At 40.1% G+C, this 12,923-nt stretch overlaps 1 protein-coding gene across 2 annotated transcripts in view; it reads left to right on the top strand.

Moving 5' to 3' along the window:
• The window catches only part of COG2 (component of oligomeric golgi complex 2), a 52,128-nt gene that overhangs the window by 19,662 nt on the left and 19,543 nt on the right, over positions 1–12,923 (top strand). For both annotated transcript variants that reach the window (XR_007515316.1, XM_049868648.1), the window contains exons 8-9: positions 7,576–7,700; positions 12,618–12,744. Coding sequence is in view for 1 of the 2 variants with exons in the window: in XM_049868648.1 (XP_049724605.1) it covers positions 7,576–7,700; positions 12,618–12,744 (252 nt within the window). In the remaining variant the exon portion in view is untranslated. The remainder of the gene's footprint in view (positions 1–7,575; positions 7,701–12,617; positions 12,745–12,923) is intronic.

The following is a 12,923-nucleotide window of genomic DNA, read 5'->3' as shown; positions in this document are numbered from 1 at the left end:
GCTGACCTTTGAAGCATTCATTTTATCCCGGAAACTTCTTTGCTTTTGGTCCAGTCCAACTGAGCTGACCTTCCATGTATTGAGTGTTGTCCTTCCCTTCACCTAAAGCAGTTCTTATTTACTAATTAATCAATAAAAAACCCTCTCCCACCCTCCCTCCCTCCCCCCCTCGTAACCACAAAAGTATGTGTTCTTCTCAGTTTATACTGTTTCTCAAGATCTTATAATAGTGGTCTTATACGATATTTGTCCTTTTGCTTCTGACTCATTTCGCTCAGCATAATGCCTTCCAGGTTCCTCCATGTTATGAAATGTTTCAGAGATTCGTCACTGTTCTTTATCGATGCGTAGTATTCCATTGTGTGAATATACCACAATTTATTTACCCATTCATCCGTTGATGGACACCTTGGTTGCTTCCAGCTTTTTGCTGTTGTAAACAGAGCTGCAGTAAACATGGGTGTGCATATATCTGTTTGTGTGAAGGCTCTTGTTTCTCTAGGGTATATTCCGAGGAGTGGGATTTCTGGGTTGTATGGTAGTTCTATTTCTAACTGTTTAAGATAACGCCAGATAGATTTCCAAAGTGGTTGTACCGTTTTACATTCCCACCAGCAGTGTATAAGAGTTCCAATCTCTCCACAGCCTCTCCAACATTTATTATTTTGTGTTTTTTGGATTAATGCCAGCCTTGTTGGAGTGAGATGGAATCTCATCGTAGTTTTAATTTGCATTTCTCTAATGGCTAATGATTGAGAGCATTTTCTCATGTATCTGTTAGCTGCCTGAATATCTTCTTTAGTGAAGTATGTGTTCATATCCTTTGCCCACTTCTTGATTGGGTTGTTTGTCTTTTTGTGGTTGAGTTTTGACAGAATCATGTAGATTTTAGAGATCAGGTGCTGGTCGGAGATGTCATAGCTGAAAATTCTTTCCCAGTCTGTAGGTGGTCTTTTTACTCTTTTGGTGAAGTCTTTAGATGAGCATAGGTGTTTGATTTTTAGGAGCTCCCAGTTATCAGGTTTCTCTTCATCATTTTTGGTAATGTTTTGTATTCTGTTTATGCCTTGTATTAGGGCTCCTAGGGTTGTCCCTATTTTTTCTTCCATATAGATGGTTCTTAAAAGAGCACAGTGCTCAAGGCAGACATTCTTTACTAGTTAAGCTGAACTATTGTTTGGTTTTAAGATGACTCTAGGGATATTTTTGGTTTAAGGTTTAAAGATGATCTTAGGGCAGTAGTTTCAGGGGTTCATCCACCCTCCATGGTTCCAGAAAGTCTGGAGTCCATGAGAATTTGAAATTCTGTTCTGCATATTCCCCCTTTTAATCAGAATTCTTCACTGGAATCTTTGATTAAGTAAAGGTAGCCAGGCATACCTTCCAGTTCCTCTGGACTCATTGTAAGGAAGGCAGTTATCACACATTCCATTTCCTCATCTTATACCTCACTGTCCTTCTAAAATTGCTCCATATGAGTAGAAACCAATTGTACCTTGGATGGCTACTTGCAAACTTTTAGAAGCCCAGACCCTATGCAACAACTAGAAGGTAGAACAGAAACACTAAACATGTTATTAGGCCAGTTTACTGGGATGTCCCATGAAACGATGACCCTAAACCTCCAAACCAAGGAACCAAATCCCATGAAATGTTTTGTTGTGTATAAGCAGCCTCAGCAGCTATTCTTTTTTTTTTAATTGTTGTAAATATATCTGTCACACAACTTTTGCCAATTCAACTTTTTACAGGTATACAAGTCATTGACAGCAATTACAATAATCAACTGTGCAACCCTACCCTTGATCAGTGCAATTTTTCCATCACTGTTAACTCTCATTCCCCCCCGCCCCTGTAACCACTAATAAACTTTGATCTCTATACATTTGCCTTTTCGTCTCTTTTTATGTAAGTGAGGTCATACAATATTTGTCCTTTTGTGATTGGCTTATTTCGCTCAGTGTAATGTCTTCCAGCTCCATCCATACTGTAGCATGTATCGAGACTTCATTTCTCCTACTGGCTGAGTAGTATTCCAATGTATGTATGTACCACATTTTGTTTGTTTTCATCTTTTGAATGAATTTTGTGAATAGTCTTGCAGTGAACATTGGTATACAAGTCTCTGTTGGAGTCTCTGCTTTCAAGTCTTTTGGGTATATACCAAGGAGGGGAATTGCTGGGTCATAGAGTTGCTATGGGTCAGAATTGACTCAATGGCAACAGGTGTGGTAGTTCTATTTTTAGTTTTTTGAGGAACCACCACACTGTTTTCCCCAACAACTGTACTATGTTGCATCCCCACCAGCAATGGATATGGGTTCCAGTTTCCCCGCATTTGTTATTTTTATTTATTTATTTATTTTTTTAATCTTAGCCATCCTAGTGCGAGTGAAATGCCATTTCATTGTGGTTTTGATTTGCTCCTCTCTGATTTCAGAATCAACTTGACAGTAACAGGTTTGGGTTTGGTTGTTTTTGATGGCTAATGATGCTGAGCATCTTTTAATGTGTTTGGTGGCCATTTCAGTGTCCTCTTTGGTGAGATGTCTATTCAAGTTCTCTGCCCATTTTATGATTGGGTTATTTGTCTTTTCTTTGTCAAGTGGTCGAAATTTTATGTATATTTTGGTTGTTAAATTCTTGTTGGATATGTAGTTCCTGAAGATATTCTCCCAGTCAGTAGCTTGTCTTTTCACTTTTCGGTAAAGTCTTTTCATGAACAAAAGTTTTAGTTTTTATGAGGTCCCATTTATTTATTTTGCTTTTTGCCATTTGTGCTTTGGTTATTATATTAGATAATCCATTGTTGAAAGCTAGACCTGACAATGTTGCCCCTGTTTGTTGTTCTAAGAATTTCATGATTTTAATATGCACATTAAGGTCTTAATCCATTTAGAATTTCTTTTTGTGTGTTAGCCTGCCTTCTTGATGAAAGTCTTCAAGTTGTTTAAAGGGGAAAATTGAATCCCAATAAAAAAAATGAAATTTAGTGATTAATTGTAATATTTCAGCTTTGGTAGAATTACTAAAAATAAGTGACCTTGCTACAATGTGGATGGAGCTGGAAGACATTATGCTGACTGAAATAAGTCAATCACAGAAGGACAAATATTGTATAACCTTACTTATATAAAAAGGTAAGAAAAGGCAAATGTATAGAGAACAAAGTTCATTAGTGATTACCAGAGGTGGGAAAGAGGAAGAAAGGGGGGTGGTTAACAGTCATGGAAATACCACATTGGTTAAGGGCAGGGTCACACAGCCAGTCATTACAGTTGCTGTCAATAAGTTGTACACCTGTAAAAAGCTGACTTGGCAAAAGTTGTGTGATACATATATTTATAACAATGACAGAAAAAAAAGAGTAGCTGTTGAGGCTGCTTATGTATAATTAAAAATCTCGTGGAATTTCATTTCTTGGTTTGAAGATTTAAGGTCATGGTTTCATGGGACATCATGTTAATTGGCCTAATAAGGTGTTTAATGCTTCTATTCTACGTCCTAGTTTTCTGCATAGTGCCCAGGGTCTTAAAAGCTTGCACCCGGCCATCCAAGGCACAACAATTGGTCTTTATTTGCCTGGAACAACAGAGGAAGAAGAAGAGTCAGGAATAGGAGGAGGATATGGAATGTGTGGCTATTTGCTTCCATGAACAACTGCCTCCTTTACCATGAGACCAGAAGAACTGAATGGTGCCTGGCTACCATTACTAAACATTTTAATCAAAGATTCTGTAGAAGAATCCTGATCAAAAGGGGAAAATGCAAGACAGAATTTAAAATTCTCATGGAATCCTATTTTCTTGGAGCCATTAAAGTTGGATGAACTCCCGAAACTATTGCCCTGAGATAATCTTTAAGCCTTAACCCAAAAATATCACTGAAGTCATCTTAAAACCACACGGTAGTTTAGTTTAACTAGTAAAAAAGTCTGCCTTGAGCATTATGCTCTTTTAAAAACTATCTATAGGGGATCAAATTGACAACAGCAACTCTAAGGATTTGATAGGACCCTTAGGGAGAAGTGAGTTTATGTTAATAAGGGAGAAACAACTCAAGGGCAGTGAGAATGGTCACACAAGTGAGATATCACGGAGTGTAATTACTGTCAGTCACTAAACTGTAGGAACTGTTGAATTGGTATATGTTTTGCTCTGTATATTCTGAACAACAACAAAATAAAATTATATATAAAAAAAGGACTGTGGTGCAGTGAATTATGTAATATGGCCTTTCTACTGTACTCTTTGTGACTCTCACATAATGATTAGGTGGAATTATGGAAATCCAATGTATGAAACTTGTGATGGTTAGGGTTATATGTCAAATTGCTGGACCATGATTTTTAGTGGTTTGAGAGTTATATAATGATGTCGTTATCTTCCATTTTTTGTGATCCGATGTAATTATCCTCCATTTTGTATTGTGTCAAAAATTTTTTTTAGTTTTTATAAATTCTAGCTCCTAGGTCTCCATGAGTTGGAATTGACTCCACGGCAATGGGTTTGGTTTGGTTTTAGTATGCCTGTAGTTTTTGTCCCATGTGGGAATGAGTTGTCCGTCATGTTAATTAGGCAGGATTGGGGTATATCTTGAGTCAACACCTTCGTAGAGAGTGTGACTCAAGTCATCACCCTTATCCCAGTCACTACCCTTACTACCTTTATTCAGGTCACACCCTTATTTGATTGACACATTTTATCTTACAAGAGATTAAAGGAGAGAAGTGAGCCGGGGGTGGGGGGGAGAACTACCACCAAGGAGAAAGCTAGGAGTGGAGCACACCCTTTAGACCTGGGATCCCTGTGCTGAGAACCTCCTAGACTCAGGAGGCAGAGAGCTGTATTACTGGAGGTGGCACAAAATGGCAAGAAGTGGCGGCAAGCACAGCAGAGAACCAGCAGCAGCAGAAATGAGACCAGCATGAGATGGTGTAGTGGACTTCCTGGCCGAAGGAGTAAGGAAGTTACAGTGAGTTTGCTGACCTGCGGAGCAAAAGAGCTGAGCGCCTTCTGGCAGGAGGCAGAGTGGGATACCTACGGGCATTTGTCAGTAGAGCTAGGCTTGCCTACTCATGGAGCAAGAGAGCTGAGCACCTTTGGGCTGAGGCTTACTGGTGGAGCATGGTGCCCCTGGGCACTTACTGACAGAGCTAAAGAGATTTGTAACACTTGCCTGAGCAGTGCAGAGGCTGGGCCTAGGGGCCAAGGGCCCGAGAGAAAGGCCTGCCTGTGGGCATGATTGAGAAGAGGCTGTCCTGATCAAAGAACTATATCCTGAGTTATTTCTGATCCTGACTTGTAACTTGTTACTTCGCTAATAAACACTGTAATCCTGAGTATCGGCTGCGAGTTCTCTGTGGCCACTGCAGTGAATTTTTAAACACAGCAGAGAAGTAGAGAATGTCGTGGGCGGTATGGCTGGTGTCAGAATTTTTAAAAAAAAGGTTGGAGAGAGGAGGCGAGCCTGACCTCCACCTCATAGGAGCCAGCCGTGGGCTGTTGATGCTGATAATGACTCTCTCCCTTGTGAAGTTAGACAAGGAGGTCAGGTGACGCTGCCACCACACTGTTCTTACAATGACCTATCAACTCCCTCTTCTTGTAGCTGTTACATTTCATAACTGTCTCGATGCAAGTGAAAAAGACAAATTATGTACTTTATGAGTAAGTGTAAATATTTGGTTACTAATTTATGCCTTTTTTCCCCACTGAGCTGAATCTGATCTGCTAAATTAAAGAAATATTTGAAGTTTCAGTAGCATAGGAAATGAACCATGGCTACATCTCATTTAAACCTGTGTGCTTATCATCCTGTTATATCCCTTCTTGTCTCCCAACCTTAATCACAAAAAATAATAAGAAAATGAAATGTATTTTCTACCATCACTCTCTATCTCAGACCCTCCCCTGATGTGCTTGAGGGTAGAAGAAAAAGTGAGGGTCAAGACACTGAGAAGTCATTGCAATGAGGAATTGCAGTGCAGTGAATTACTTAATATGGCCCTTCTAGCCATATCCTTTGTAACTCCCACCAAATGATTGGGTGGAGCTATGCAAAAGAGGAGCTTGTGGCCCATCAAGGGGATTGGATAGCTTGCTAATAATGTAAATAAGGTTCATGGTACCCTTTTGGGGGTGGGGACCATGTAAATAACATGTATGAAACCCTAAAGAGGGGATTAGTCAGTTTTGCCATCCCACTAGGCTTATAAGAGCCAATCCCAGAGCAGAGGAGGACCTCGCTACCACCAAGAAAGAAGAGCTAGGAGTAGAACGTGTCGTTTGGACCTGGGATTCCAGAGCTGAGAATCTCCTAGACCCAGGAGACAGAGAAGACAGTGGAGATGGTGAGAAGCAGCAGCAGAGAAACAGAGGCAGCAGAACCAGGAGACCAGTGGGAAATGGTGCAGTGGGCTTCCCAGTATACGGAGCAAGAAAGCTGAGCACCTTTGGGCAGGAGGCTTGCTGGCAGAGTGAGGTGCCTGTAGGCCCTTGGCAAAGCTAGGCTTGCCAACCCACGGAGCAAGAGAGCTGAGCTCCTTTGGACAGAAGGCTTGTTGGCAGAGTGGGGTGCCCCTGGGCACTTATCACTGGAGCTGGGCTTGCGGACCCATGAAACGAGAGCAGAGCACCTTTGGGCTGATGCTTACTGGTGGAGTGGGATGCCTCTGGGCACTTAATGGTAGAGCTAGGCTTGCTGACCCGTGGAGCGAGAGAGCTGAGCACCTCCAGGCAGAGGCTTGCTGGCAAAGTGGGGTGCCTCTAGGCACTTATCGGCAGAGCTAAAAGAGTTTTTTAACACTTGCCTGAGCAGGAGGACACAGGTCAACCAGCCCAACAGGCCCGAGGGGCCAAGGGGTTGAGAGGCTGAAGGCCAGGGAGAAGCCTGCCTGCAGGCACAGCTGAGAAAAGGCTGTCCTGATCAAAGAACTATATTGTGAGTTGTATCTGATCCTGAATTGTAACCTGTCACTTCCCTAATAAACCCCATAATCATGAATTTGGTCTGTGAGTTCTGTGTAGCCATTGCAGTGAATTATCAAACCCAACAGAGTAGAGAGTGCGGTGGGAGGGATGGTTGGACTCAGAGTTGTTAACAAGGTTGCGGGGAGAGGAGGCATGTCTGAGCTCCGCCCCGTAGGAATCAGCATTGGGCTGTGGTTGCTAATAATGATTTTTCCTCCCCTTCGTGAAGTTAGGTAAGGCCAGATGCCCCCACCATGCCATTTTTACATGAATCATGTGTTTAATTTGAACTTGTTTCTAAAGGTATTATTTTACTTTCCCAGCTCCCAGGGGAAGCAGATGAATGTGTCTGGTTCATCTGCTTCAGGCCAGTTCTCTGTCACCTAAGCCTGTTTCTGCTCCGGGGTCAAAACTGTGCCCATTAATCCTAGGAGCTAGTTCTGAGTGTGATATATTATTTACCTTACTATTCTAGAAAATATGTCAATTTGGTAGAAGAGGGGCATGAGGAAACATTTTTAAGGTTTTCTTTATTCTTTTCTGTGTAGTATATAATAATACTTCTGTTTTAGTTGCTTTTAAAAAATGATATTCCTTTTAATAGGTGATTATGGAACAGTTTGTTCAGTCTCATCCAAATGGCCTTCAGATCATGTATGATAAACTTCTGGATTTTGTTCCTCACCACTGCCGCCTTCTTCGAGAAGTCACAGGAGGAGCCATCTCAAGGTAATTTAAATCACTATGCTTAGAACCCACCTCCATGTTAATGATTGTGCCTATAAACTACACTGGTGATTCTTCACCGTCAGAATGTACCAGGTACGCCATGTACGTTCTCTCTTAGTTGTTACCATGGTGCAGATGTGATGATAAGGGCTGGATATGAGGATTAAGGATGGCCTCTTGAAGGAAGCTTCATATGGAGTGACAGTTCAGTAGGAAGGCAAAAGGAACAGGAAGGGCAAGGAACAAGAAGGAAGACACAGAGGCATACAAGGACAGGGTTGTTACCACAGTGCTGGCATTAGCCACGTTTTGCAGATGAGGAAACTGTAAGAGATGAAGCTGAGGCTGAATCCAAAGCCTATACCTTTTTCTTCTCTACACTTTTTCCTTTATCAGGTTTGAAATCAAATTGGTTTCCTTCTGTTTTTCTAATGTCATAATATGTCTATTAATTAAGTTTAATAAGTTTTATACTAATTGTGATTAAGGTCATCTTCAATTTTTTTCTTTCCTACATTTATTCAATTTCTTCAGCTTTCCAATTCTGTTTCACAAATATCCCGCTTACCTTTCACCACTGCCATTGCCCCACCCAGTCCAGGCCTGTTCCTCTTTTGTCCAGAGTAACAGGATCTGCCTCTGTTATCCCCGCCTCCTGACTCTCACCTCTCCAACCTACCCTTCATATGATCACATTTATCCGGAATTTTGAGATTCATAGACCGTTCCTTCTCCAGAAATCTTTAGTAGCTTCTAAATTGCTTAAGGATGAAAATCCAGGTTTTTTGGTATAGCCTCTAAGACCCTTCATGATCTGGCGCCAATATTCTTCACCATAGAGCTTTCCCTCTATAACATTTTGTGCCCCAGACACATAGTCCCACTTGTCCCTCCTAAACACACCTCGTCCTTGTATGTATCTGTTTTCCTTCTTGTTCCTTGCCCTTCCTCTTCCTTTTGCCTTCCCATTGAACTGTTACTCCACATTCAGCTCAAATACCACTTCCTTCAAGAGACCATCCTTAATCCTCACATCCAGCATTAATATTACATTTGCATTCCATTACATGTTGCTTTTACTTCTGTTGAGGACTAATTTCTAGTAATATGATCACCTCCTGCACTGCCAACATCATCCCCCACCTCCTGGCACAGTGTCTTAAAGATATCAAGAGCCTAATCAGTGTTTGCAAAATGAAAGAATTAATGTATCCTGAATGACAGAAAGTCAAATAAGGTGCCTGTCTTCATGGAGTAAACAATATATCTGACCTTGAATTTTTGTCCTCAAGAAAATCTTTAGAGTAATAAATATGCTGCTTGACCTTTGAAGCATCCTTCCTGTTTCCTCAGTACAATTTCAGGTGAAGCCTAGTTTTGCCACTTTTATTTAGTAATCATGAGGATTTAGTTGGGTTTGCGTTTGGGGTAAGAATTTGTGAAGTAGAAGTCATGATGTAAAATTAAAGAAACCACACTTATGAAGCAACCAGTCATTAGATGTCACAAGGCTAGACTCGAAGCGCCAAATTTCATAGCTTTCGAAGTTCTTTTCCACAGTTTTCAGTGTGTCAGAATTCGTGTAGAAGCCTCAGAAATGTGAACACTCTAAGTTGTGCCTTATTAGGTCATCTTCACTTGCTGCAAGACCCTTCATGATGCTGTCGCACCTGTTGGGCACCTCTGAGCTTCCTTCCCTTGCTTTCAGGTGTCTAAATGCTTGGTGCATCCTCTGTCCTTGTCTCTCTTTCACGTATCTCCCTTGATACCCTTGATACCTGGCAACACCAGCAGCATTCAAGAGTAATCTAGAGGATATGGATCAAGTGTTCTACTTAGCCATCTGATGGACTTTATGTGCCTTATTTTAGTGGTAATGAAGTTTTATTTTGGGATGTGTATGTGTTTTAAAATAACCGTTAAGCTTTCAGGTTTTAAATTTTCTGTTTGGGGTTTTAATTAGACATTTATTTTGGGGATGAGGAGATCTGGTGTTTTAATATTGAGTGTAGTTCACCCACTCCTCACTTAGCAACATGGTTAGGTTCCAAAGACGAGGTCATTATGTGAAAATCGACACTATGTGAAAATAGAGGATATTTTTTTTTCTGTTTTCAGACCACCCATTTTTCTGATTTTTTTTTTTTTAATTTCAAAAATATGATCATAAAATAATAACAGCCAAGATTTACTGATGTGCTCATCAGTGTGACAAGTCCAGTTATGGATTCTTCCTCCACAGAGAAGGAGGCTTGGAGGAGACAAAGCTGGATAAAGCCGGGCTGTTTGAATGGAGGGCCCACAGCTTAACCATTTCACCTTCCTCCTGGGCTGGGTCAGAGCTAGGAACCCAGAACAGATGTCCACTGGCTCATGCTGCCTGCATGTCCACAGAGGAGGCCCGCCCTGCGCAGCAGCTGGACATGGCCCCCTGCCAGCAGGAGGGAGCAGGGCAGTGTGGCCCAGCTTCCCCCAGGGCACCTGGAGACCCTCCTCGAGGGCAGCAACCCTCAGCAGCCATTGCCACTATGTCTGCTGCCTCATTAATGTGCAAAATAATTGGATAGTAGATTTTTTACTATTGCCGTTAATTTTAAAATATCAGATCATAAGACAGTCGATAGCAAGGAGTAGGTTTGTTTAAAATCCTCATTTTGTTCTGTTCTTTCCTTCCCCAGATATCTTATTATAACCAGCTTTTATTATGATTGAAAGTGTGTAATGACATGTGGAAATGGATACAGGGAAAGTAGGCATCTTCTCTTCCCTCTTCGGCCCTTCCCCACCCACACCAGTAATGTTTTATCAGTACTCATTTCAAACTGTAATCAAATTACTTGATAGCTCTTTCTAGACAGTGAAGCAAAGCTTCTTTGATAATGTTTGCTAAGGAGGAAAATTATGAAAGCTTCTTTCCCTTTGTTTTAATATTTACCAAAATATGAAGTCCCAATTTGATTGATAGGACAACTTGGCTACAAAACTCCCAATTTTGCTAAAATAAGACCGTTAGAAAATTGTTTTAATATATAGCCACTTACTCAATATACAGCAACCAAAGTGGGCAGATCAGTGAGACATTTGCTAAAACATATTTATAAGTCTTTAAGTTCAGGAGAAACTTAAGGAGTCTTCCTTATTTATTTCTACATAGCACTTACTCTATATTAGGCACTATTCTAAGTGCTTTACAAATGTACACCCTTATAATGGCACCATGAGGTGTAAACCCTGAGGTGTAGGTATTGTTATTATCCCCATTTTAAAGATTAATAAACCAAAGCACATAGAAGTTAATTAACTTGCCCAAGACCCAAATTTGAAACCAGGTCGTCTGACTCCAGAATCCCTGGTTTGTCTCTATGCTGCCTCTAATTAACAAAATTAATTTGTTAATTAGAAATCTAGAATCCAGTGCTTTAAAAAAGCAAATAAAAACATGGACACAGACACATCATTAATCTGTTATATGTTTTAGATCAGCATGATCAAGATTTTACATGAAATGAGTCGTAGAATTTTAGAGCTGGAAATGATTTTAGAGGTTTTTTTTTTTTTTAAAGAAAAAAAAATTTTTTTTTTTAAATAATCACAAAGCTATTAATAGTATATGAGCATAACTTACAATGCATTAGAATTTAACGGTGTTCAGGTCAAGTGCAAAGATTGCTTTTCTTGTGATATTAGACTGCTTCTTTTCCATGGTAGAGTGTAAAAATGGTAGAATATTGTGGGAGAAAAACTATACCAACATGATTTTATACAGTATTTTTGTCTTATTTTAATCACCAGCTTGCTCTCCTGTGTGATAGATATAAGAATCAGGTTCAGAAAATTTGTCAGGTTCAAGGTGAGACTGAGATCAAGGAAGGAATAAAATAGAAATCTGGATCTAGAAACAAACTAATACGGTTTTTAAAAAAGATTAAAATAAGTTTCAGGCTGAGGAACCTAGAAGCACCACAGTGAAAATTTGTTCTTTGTAAAGAAAACATTATGGTGTATTTGACTTGTAGCGAAACACGAGACTTGCACTCTGTTAGAAATGAAAACGAAAAGTTTTATCGTGAGGTAAAGAGAAAGGGATTCCTGAATCTGGGAAACGCACACTTGAATCCAGGCAGGATACTGTGGTGTGTTCCAAGTTGCAGGGAGAGCAGTGAGGCTTTTATCGGGTGGAGCAAACAAAGGTTTCTGGTGGGGGGTGGGGGATAGAGTACACGGCAAAAATTACAAGTGGTTTCTCAAACTACAAACTTTCTTAACGGTAATCTCTAACGTAACAAATTTCTAACCTAACATTAATCTCTAACCTCCTGGAACATGTCTGACATTCTTAACATCAGCAAATCTATTTGCCAACATCCTGGGGAACAATTGAGTCAACTTTCTGCATGTTTGCCTCTGCCTCTTATCTTAAGGTAACAAGCTATACTTTTACAGATTTACAAAAAGCGGAAACAGAGCAAAGGTCCCAGTGAGTGAAAGAAGTCTGATATGAGGGAGTCAGTAAATTAGAATGAAAACTGAGTTTGGCATTTACCTCATCCTAGTTAGAGTTGTGAGACAGCTGCAGGGCTTCATCTTTATTTTATCCATTTTATTTCCTAACCCCCTGGGACAGTGTTGACTAAAAGTATTTTTCCTAGGACAAACATTCTGTGTGAGCATTCTTAAACATTTTTTAGCAAGCAATTCTCAGCACAAACTAAAGTTGTCCTCCTTTTGAGTTACAAGCAGTTAAACTTTTACAAGAGGCTGAATTGCCTTTTCAGCAAAAGCAGAAGCTTCTAGGTCAAGCTGCAGTTTGATTCGAAAATGGAATCTAATTTAGGTCTGGGTCAGCCACCTTAACTCATGCCAAGCACCCCACTTTTAAAGTCTACATACACAGACTAAAATTTTGTTCTCTTACAGTGAGAAAAGCAATACTGTTCCTGGATATGACTTTTTGGTGAATTCTGTCTGGCCAGAAATAGTACGAGGATTAGAAGAAAAATTGCCATCGCTTTTTAATCCTGGGAACCCTGATGCATTTCATGAGGTAACTGACCTTGATTATTTTGATTCTTTAAGTTGTTAGCCTGAGGCTATAGAATAATCGTGTTCTTTATTTAATGGTCCTGGTTCTGTGGTTCATTAAATATAAAAATGTAAGTTGCTTTATTGTTATATCTACGTTGTAGTCTATAATACTTTTAGAAATAATTTTAATTTTAGAAT

Source organism: Elephas maximus, chromosome 24, assembly GCF_024166365.1.
Source record: "Elephas maximus indicus isolate mEleMax1 chromosome 24, mEleMax1 primary haplotype, whole genome shotgun sequence".
NCBI classification, from domain to species: domain Eukaryota; kingdom Metazoa; phylum Chordata; class Mammalia; order Proboscidea; family Elephantidae; genus Elephas; species Elephas maximus.
The sequence above is the reverse complement of the archived record's forward strand: the minus strand, read 5'-3'. Positions and strand labels throughout refer to the sequence as shown.